This window comes from Tricharina praecox (genome assembly GCF_024521635.1).
Source record: "Tricharina praecox strain CBS 144465 chromosome Unknown BZA05scaffold_45, whole genome shotgun sequence".
NCBI lineage: Eukaryota > Fungi > Ascomycota > Pezizomycetes > Pezizales > Pyronemataceae > Tricharina > Tricharina praecox.
Window position 1 is genome coordinate 125,946 of NW_026250447.1, and position 9,675 is coordinate 135,620.

Consider the following 9,675-nt stretch of genomic DNA (forward strand, 5'->3'; position numbering starts at 1 on the left):
GACAACACGTCCCCTCTCCGACTCTCGTCCCCCGTCTTCCAGCCCCCTCGTTCGGCCTCCTCAAGCTCCCCCCAGAAATCCATAGCATGATCATCGAGTACCTTACTCCCGAGTCCGCACGCGCGATGACGGTATTCCTGTCTAGCCCGACGATCCTAAAAATATCAGAATCCGACATGAACCTCGGCATGTACGTGTGCAAGGCTAGCACAGGGGGAAATTGCGGAAGGATGCTCATGGAGACACTCTCGCTGCCGGAGTTCTCGCTATCCACCTTCGGTGTACTCCTTGACGCCTGCCCGACGAACGAGTTGATAACTCAGCACTATCCAGACTGGCAATTGGATGGCACCGTGCCCATAGTTAGGGACAACCCACCTTGGAAGAATAATAATGTGGCTTGGTTGCATACAGTGTGTAGCGTTGGGTGCTCAACACTGCAACTTGCACGGATATATCCGCGCGATGCACCGGAGACATGGTCGAATCCAATCGATATGGCTGCGGCTGTTGGTGAGTGGTCATGTTCCCCTTACGCGTCCCAATGAAGCGTGGAAGCTAACGTGAGCTCTAGGGAATGCTGATGTACTTCAGCTTCTGCTTGATCAGCTCGACAGTAGGGATGCGTTGGCTGACTCACCGACCTTCGGATTTATCCAGCCCGTGCATCCCCCGGATAAGCCCACGCGACCGGTACATCACCTTCCGCCATCCGCGCGCGAAATACGGGCTGTTGGACCTCTACACTGGGCGGCGGTCTACGGACAATATGATACGTTCGCTATCTTGATGGCTTGGTTCCTAGAGAATAATCCAAAACGGTTGCTCCATATTCTGGATTGCGACTGTAGTCTTAGCGTGCTTCATTGCGCGGTGCTTGCTACCTTTCACCCTGGTCGTCGGCGAGAAATAGGAGGAATAATAGAGATAATCCGTGCCGTGGCCGGGCTGCTGCCGGAAGAAGCTCGGTACGAGAATCCATCGCCGCTTTACCTGGCCGTGAGGTCGGGAAATACCGATGTACAGCTATTTCAGGCTCTCCTCTCAGTCCCTAGCGGTATTGAAGCGTACCAAGATGCCAATTTGTGCTCTCAGCTTCTCATGTGGCCCGCTGTCTTCAATACTCTGCTGGATGCTGGTCTCTGGGTCGAAGAAAAGAGCGTTGCGGCCCTTGCCAGGAGGATTATGGTTTCAAGACACCGCAACGAGTCTAATTGCATCAACTTTCACGCGGCACTACAGCGAATCCCCCAACCTTTGAAAGATTGTCTTGTTCACTATGTTCTGCGCTCGTTTCTGGAATTGGAGGCATGCGATCTGGAATATGGAATGGAAGATGAAATAGAAAATCCATTGGTCATGCTCAAGGATGGCGGCTGTCGCTTCAGCCACGGAGTCGGTCCTTCGGGTCTTTCCGCACAACAACACTTGATGTTTGGCCATTGGCCAGACGACCGAGCTGCGGCAGTACTGTTGGGCTGGCTGGTGGAGGAAACAGGCCTGGATTGCGCACCGTTTTCAACGCCGAGAAAATTCGACCGCGGATTCAGGTACATGTGGCCCGAGACGACCACACGCGAGCTCGCAATCCAGACTGCGTCTGTTCCGATCTACTCCATCGTTCTGGATGTACCCCACGTCCCTCTCCCAGGCGCCACTCCCGACGCGGCATGCGCCATCATTGGACGGCAGGATGATTCCGAGTCTCCCGAGTATACCGACACCGAGTATCTCGCCAAGTTTCTGGTTTATCCAACTGACATTGCCGAAGTCTTTGAATGGATGCTCACAATGACCGAGACGCACGCCGACATCATACTGGACTGGTCGTTCCGCGACATTCCTAACTTCGTTGCACACGTGGGACATGCGGTTTGGCAAGCGATGAGGTGGATTCAAAGCACCAGGGAGAACGGCGTGAAAGAGATGAAGGAGGCCGGATACGAACTGAGAGAGTGGGCTCGCCGAACATCAGTAGCCAAGCGGTGGGTACCCGAGAAGCTCACTGAATCGCTTGAAAAGCTCTGTCAGACTGCCGATTCATTTTAGGGGGGATTGCTTGCACAACATCAAGGGAGTAATAACTGCGGTAGTTCTTCTTGCTGAATTTCTTTAGTGTTTTCTTTTTCTGCTGTTACTGCTGTCGTGGGAGGCTTCTATGAAATCTTGAATTTGTACCGCTTAATAGCTTGTTTTTTTGAACGGTTTGTAGTATTTTTTTTGTTCAATCTTCATTACATTCAGCCTTAGCAGATCGTGGTAGATTACGTATCCTTTTCCACTCGGCTCTCCCGGCTGGCCGGCGGCGAGCTCGATACCGGTTCCCTATTGCTCTCCGCCCAGCCCTCCCCGCTCAATCTCCCGCAAAACCCTCCCGGCGCATCCCCCCTCACGGCGCAGCCCCCGCACGACCCTCTCTACTCAACCCGTCAGATAGAAAGAACGATAGAAAGACAGACAGCAATAAAGAAGTGTGGTTGCGACTTGTTGAGCGGCGGTGGAGGGATAGTCCGACAGATAGTGTGGAAGGAAGACGAGGAGAGAGGGAGGAGGGAATTTGGGAAGCAAAAGTTGCGTGATGAGAAAGAGAAGACAAACTAGGTGCTAGAGCCGAATCACCTTTGGAACTGAATCGCTGTTGCTAGTCGTTGTAAGTGTCGCTACCGTTGAGGCATAAAATGTCACTCGGAAGCCGAGTGCTGCACTGTGACGCGCTGCCCGAGGACCAGTTCTCTGGCGGGCGGCCACCGAAACAAGCTATTTACCATGTTCGGTAGCATATCTCCCTCCGGGATCAGTAAGCGCCGCTCTCTAGTTTGACGCCGCTTCGGACAAGGTTCGTTATAGTGGCAACCAACCGACTCAGCACCAAGTTTGCTAGCTACAACGACCCGTGCGGTGGGGTGATCCAATTGCAACGCCTGACGAGCAGAGAGGATGCTGTGTGGGAATTCAGAGTGAATGCGTCGACTCGACTTCAACATACATAGCAGGCCAATTCACATGATTCATGAATTACTCCCCCCCTATCCTCAGCCACCCTAACTAGAGTACACATAGACACGCACACTAGAAAAAATTACTCTAGCACTCATAGTGCCTATAAATCTGCCCGCTAGTGCAGGCCTTCGTGACGATGCCCTTAGCGGTGCAGTACGAATAGAACCCTCCATTCCTATTCAACCACATCTGCGCCCCTCCACAGCCCTCGAGTGTGAAGCCGGAGATCCCACCGGTCGTGAATGTATGTCCGACGGACTGGCTGGTTGTTTCGAGAGGAATTCCGCCGCGCACGCGTCCGTCGGTGCGTCCCACGCCAGGTTGTGTGTGTTGTCGTCGGAGCGGCCTTGGATGCCGATGTTGATCGTCGCGGAGGCGGTGGCAAAGATTGGGAGGAGGACGAGGTGGAGTTGCATGGTGATCGAGAGTGTCGAGTTGGACGGAATGAGACTGGGATCGGAGGAAAGGACGGGGTCTGTTGGTGGATGCGTATGTTCTGGAGAGGTGGTGTGGAGGTGGTGACGAACTTGGGGAATGTTGTAAGGAAGAATGAAAGCTGCCGGAAGAACAGGGAGGGGTCTGCGCTTTGTAGCAACTGCTCTTCCGGCGCCGATGCATCGGTGAAGGCATCGGAGTTTATTTCGCATACAGACTATCCAGACTACACCGAACGTACTAACAAACAGAAGGGGTGTACCCTCCGGGCGGTCGAGGAAGAAACCGCCAGTGCACACATCCCCGGTAATCGCCTAGGTGGGCGGGTGATAGTCTATGAGCGCATATCGACACAACCGGTCCGTTCAATGTCTACCTTCATCTATTGACTGGCTGACTATGGGTGCTAGGTCGAGGGGAGGTGCATCGATGACTCGTCCACTGCAGAGATCTGTGGCGAGAGCTGTGGCGAGAGCTGTGGCGAGAGCTATGGTGCGTGCTATGGCGCGTGTATGAGTGTGGCGCGTGCTGTGGCGTGTGTAGTTTACGAAGCAGCCTCGCCGGTGCCACCGCATCACCAGCCAGCCTCCCTTCAGCCTGCTACTCTACCGCTAGCGTTCCTTTTCCGACGTCCATTCCCCCAATCCCCCCTGCCTACATGCGCATCGTTGCACAGAACTTTTGGCCGATCGAAAGGATCTCTGCAGACGGTATCCACTCTACCCATGGTAGCCAGGTATGTGGGCACGCTAGTTGTACATCATCACGTCAGGCATCCTCTTCCGGTTGGGCAGGAAAATATAGTGCACGACCCCGCCCACGACCAAGCGGGGGAGCATGAGCCGCGACGCCGAATACTGAAACCTAGAGTACAACTGGGCACGAGGCGGTATCGGATGAGGGGGTTTAGGTAAGGCCGGGCCACCGATCTCATATAACCTCAATCCCCCTTCAATCCTCCATCAGCCCCATCTACCCCACCACACCCACACCATACTCCATCCGAAACTTCATCACCACAAAGCAGTCATGGGCTTCACCAAGGAAATCCTGTCCGCAGGCAACGGAGTCAACTTCCCCAAGAAGGGCGACAAAGTCTCTATGCACTACACCGGAACCCTCGTCGACGGCAAGAAGTATGTAGCTGCCCATTCTCCCAGCTCTGCAGCCTTATTGACATCGATATGGAAAGGTTCGACTCCTCCCGCGACCGCGGCCAGCCATTCGTGACTGCCATCGGAGTTGGCCAGGTCATCGGAGGTACGAAGCCATTGCCGTCCCCATCTCCACTGCGCGCGCACCACGAGCCGACATCTCTGCCGCCGACACCCCAATGCCGAGTTTCTGCCGCCTGTCGTCTCAATTAAGATTTACTGACGACCCTCTGTTATCTACACAGGTTGGGATGCGGGCGTTCCCACCATGTCTCTGGGTGAAAAGGCCGTCCTTACCATCACTGCGTAAGTCGTTCCCGCGTTCCTACCCCCGAATTTCCTCGATTACAACAACCATTCGTCCCCCACGGCTCCGTGTATCTGACTGACTTTTCCGCAGTGACTCCGGCTACGGAGCTAGGTAAGAATCTACAACCACGGTGTGCCGTTTGCACTCCCGCTTTGCTGACAATCAATTCCTTGCTCGTTCAGGGGAATTCCCGGTACGATCCCGCCGAACGCGACTCTCGTCTTGTAAGTTCTCAATTCTCTGTCCCTTTTCCCCTCTCTCGAGCTGCCGCAAACTTAATGCGAGCGATGCATGACTCGCATGAGCGATTCGCATGAGCGATTCGCAGCAGCGGGAGGCCACATCATTCGCCGCTATCACACCGCTAACTTCCTTGTGAATAGCGAGGTCGAACTCCTCAAGATCAACTAGTTTAGTGTAGTTGAACGTCAACCCTCAGTCAAACGGGCTCGCAGACTGTGTTGCTGAATGATTACGCCGATATCTTTTCTATTCACAATGTGATTCTGTTCACGCCCTCGTCTGATTTCCTGTCACTGATACAACTCAAACCTTGCGAGTAACGTGATTTTCGATTCTGAGACCCCCGGCGGCTGTGAGACGAAACCGATTGGCTCTCCACCATATCTTGTATCTGCCACTCGTATCATACAGCCTCCAAACTTCTGCAACCGAGGACCAAGAAAGTGATAACGCACAGATCACGTCTCGACACTTATTTAGTCAACTCGAGATTCCGCAATCGATACTTAATAGAGAGGAGGGTGAAGTTGCAGAGCGGCTGATTACACCTCGAGTCTCGCGGAGTTCCTGGCGACTCGGAAGATGCCGGTCAGTCTTATGCAGACCACTAGCTTATCGTGGGGACGATGCTGCGTCCCGTGCTATCCATCTTATCACCTCCGATCTCCTTCCCATTCACCAACACCCCGCCCCCTTTGATCGTCCCAACCTCTTGGGTTACTCTGTTATATCTCCGATGACAGACAGACTCCCTTACGCACCCCACGTCTTCGGGCCTACCTGCATCTTGTTGAAGATTCCGACCCGCAGCCTTCGACACAGCATCATATCTTCCTAGCCAAAGCAACTGTCCGATAGCAATGATAATGTGACTACCCCAACGAATTATTCCATGCCGTTGCACCCTGACCGTCTTATTCCTCCTCCTTGCGCTTTACTATCCAGGGCCATCTTTCGACGGCCGGCGTCTGATCGTCGACGGACACTCGGGTTTTCTTGCTGAACAGACACTTACCGCACAGCTGCATGGACCTCGCTCGCCTGCCTCTTTGTTTCCCACCCCCCACCGCCGGACTCCTCCCACCGCTCTATCATAGTCGATTGACATACGGCGTTATCGCCTCGCTTGCCACTCGAGTACTTGTAGATTATCAAATCCCGTTTCAATACCACGTCCGGTGATGACAGGGAATTCCTAGTATTAGTTTCGATTACACCGCCGAACGTGAGAAAGAAATCCCTAAATGATATTGCGCCAAAGGAATAGCTTGTGCATACATGACATCCAAATAGATAACCATCGCATCACCCAGGCGGTTGCAGATGCCCCCAGTGCGCTCGCCTCCAGATTCTATGTACCAGCTAAAGACCAACCATGCTCCAACAGCAAAGTACATGCATTGAATTGGCAAGAGAGAGGACGCGGACTGCTGGTGGTGCTACGATCAACTCTCCGCCTAGACACGCGAGCACTTGTTCAAGTGCTGCAGCAATTGGAAGGAATAGGAGAAGGAACTGTGGGGGGAGGTGGAAAAGATCAGCCGCAGAGGGCGGGACCGCTGGCGAGTATGTAGCGGACCTCTTTGCCGATGAGCGGATGGCAGAAGCAATCCTCACGTTTCTCAGAGAGACTGAGATTGGTAGAAGGCTACCGGGCGAAGAACGGTAGCAGGACCCGCCGCCGAGCGAGACGCCGGGGGTAGACTACGGGGGCGAGGAGTAGGATTCGAGGAGGAGAAGCGCAGCGGGCGCGGGAGGTGTGAAATTAGTTCGCTTCCTTTTGCTTTTTCCATTGGCTAGTGTATCTCTCGCGGGCAGGCCAGAGACGCTGATAATGACTGATGTAGACTTGCGTGCCCGCTCCTCCCTCCACCTCGCCTGTTCCCTTACCTGTGCCTTACTTTCCTTTGGTGTTACTGAATGAACGGCGTAATCAGTCATTGCTAGCGCGGCGGGAACTGAAGGAGGAAGCCGGGACGGACAGGCGAACGCAGGTGGATGAAAACCGACTTCTGAGACAACACGTGGATCCGATCGTGTGCGCGAGAGGCGGTTCGCTATGACGTATTCCATATGAGAGTATTCGTTCGGTGGTGTGTGCGGAGGAACCACAGATCTGAGGCTCTATTGTGGTTGTGTCAAGCAAATTCTCCGAAAGCCGCGTGATTTGCAACCGGAAGTACTCCACGTCTTTATTTGACCAACTTTCTTCTCTCATTGACAGTAGGAATTGAAAGTTGCAGGACAAAAAGACAACCACTACCCCAACTCGCGTCTAGCTAGATAGGTCACCGAAGTGAGAAAACGAAGAGAAACCGATCCGCACTGACGAGTGCCCGCAGTACAAACATGGATTTCAATGTCAACCCGGCGTGCTTGCTCGACGGGTTGTAAAAAGACAACATATTACCATCCCCAAACCACTGCAACCAATCCCAGCACTACGCTGCGACTCTCTTTAGGGGTCATCCAGTCTTCGGGCAATCGAATGGTTTCAGCGATTTTCTAGACCACCACTCCGCAGCGCGAACGTAAGCATCTGGCGGGTAGCCTTACCTCAAGAAGACGCCGCCTTCCGAGCTTCTCGGAGTTTCTTCCCGATTTCCGGATGGATGTCTGCCACAGTTGTGCACACTCGAGTATAGCCGGGGTTGACCAGTATTTCACCTGATTGTTGGCTACGCCGGACGTACTTCGGGATCGATGTTGCTCGAGGATTGTCGTCTAAGTTCTCCAGGATCCAGAGGAACTTGATGTCAACATCATAGCCTGTCAGGTGGGTAGACTAGAAAGGCCAACGTGAGAGAAAGTTAAACTCCGCGCTCTCGTGGAACTTGCGGATCGCAAATTGGACAGCGACAACAACCGCTTTCTGCCTCTTCGCGTTGCGGTATAGCAGCACGCCGACCGCAGAAGGGTAGTTCCACTCAATCGGTAGTATTTACAGCTGCGGCACTCCGTTGCGTATTTTTAGTGATGTTTTTGGAAGGTTGTGACAGGAATCGCTGCGTAAAACTCTTCTCCTGCAGGCTGGCAGCCTTTGGAAGATATGGCGCTGAACACCATTTGCTCCACAAAGAAACGCAAAATAAAGGGGTTTCCACGGGCCAACTTCAAGCCTTCAAACCATTGATGTGACAGGAAACCTTTCCCGCAATCACCTGATTCCATTCGAAGGAAATTGGCAAGGGTTGTACGCGCAAGCATGGGTGTCGCAAATCCTCTCCCACCTTTTCTGTGGAAGTATCGTAGATCCATGTATTCTTCGCTTGCATCCGTGAGCCTGCCGTTATTGAGACAACAGTAGGACGTCGTAAGGTACCTAAAGCGAATGTTAATTAAACACATTTAAAAGCAATAGTGAGGAACCTACCGTTCCCATCGGTCGTGCCGATTGTGACACGCTTACTGGAAGTCTTCCGCGAACGCACGCACATTGGTGGTCAGGTTCTGTACTTCTGCTGATTCCCAGTAATTTCGGAAGACAGCAGCCATCCTATTCTCATCCTCAGTTTCAGGGTCCACGTCTAAGTTGTCGCCATTGCCGGGGCTTTCGATTTTGATTCCATCCATTTGGAGGAATACACGAAGGAGGATTGGATTTCTCCCTGTAATAGCTTCGATAGACCGTTTGTAATTTTGGCTAACCTTTATAGGCAACCGATCCGCAAATGTTGACCACCACTCGACCATCTCAACCTAGGTAGTTCGGAGTGTAAGTGTGCATCGGAGATCCAGCCGTCAGAGAATCGTGTACAAGGATTGGCTACGTACATCAGTATATCCATCAAGGCAAATAATGCGGCTCTGATGTGTTTGACGTGATCTTTCTTTTCGGTAATCTTCCATGCTGCCACTGCAACTCCAGATGTTGGCATGGACGCTACAGATCTTATGGAGGTTAGCTAATGCCGCATCCTTTTGTGCCTTTCGGAGACTGCCAGTTTCGCGCAAGTCGAGGGCGTTCGTTTGATCGATGATGAGCACGAACTCCACACCACTATCCGCGAGTGCGCCGAAGATTGCTGCGAGTCCTTGGGATGGTGGGGTGCGTATAACCTGCATTTGGATCGCTGGACTGTCTGCAAATGCCAAGAGCAACGCTGCGCGCATGTACAAGAAATACGATTCCGCCAGCATGCGGCATTCGGGGATGTAAATCACCCGCCTTCCTTGTGCCTGTAGCAGACAGGTAAGCGCCGCAAGTAGGTGACTTGTGCCGGAGCCCTGCAGCAACCACTTCATATGGCCTTGTCCGGATCCCATTTTCTCAACTGCGTCGTAGACCTGAATGTATTTCTCTCTCCCGATGTACTGAAACCTATCGCCAACAAGGTCAAACCTGTCGGTTGGTTTCCACCGAAAAGCTGATGGAAATGGGAGGTTGGCGTTACCCGCCGCGCAGTCGGCGGGTAGACGAGGTACTTGGCTAAGCATCTGAGAAAGGCGAACGTAAGCTGAATTTTGGACAGTATAACGGCGCAACGACTCCGGCGCTTGGGGTATTGCCTTGTATGATAGGAATGTCTTCAA

General features: G+C 53.0%; 1 protein-coding gene across 1 annotated transcript; it reads left to right on the plus strand.

Moving 5' to 3' along the window:
* The first annotated feature begins 4,253 nt into the window (after nt 1–4,253).
* On the plus strand, nt 4,254–5,446 carry BZA05DRAFT_412864 (peptidyl-prolyl cis-trans isomerase). The gene is made up of 6 exons (XM_051485144.1): nt 4,254–4,571; nt 4,628–4,695; nt 4,835–4,895; nt 4,990–5,010; nt 5,082–5,123; nt 5,283–5,446. The coding sequence occupies exons 1-6, from the start codon at nt 4,465–4,467 to the stop codon at nt 5,308–5,310; spliced, it is 327 nt and encodes a 108-aa protein (XP_051334890.1). The 5' UTR covers nt 4,254–4,464; the 3' UTR covers nt 5,311–5,446.
* Nucleotides 5,447–9,675: the final 4,229 nt, after the last annotated feature.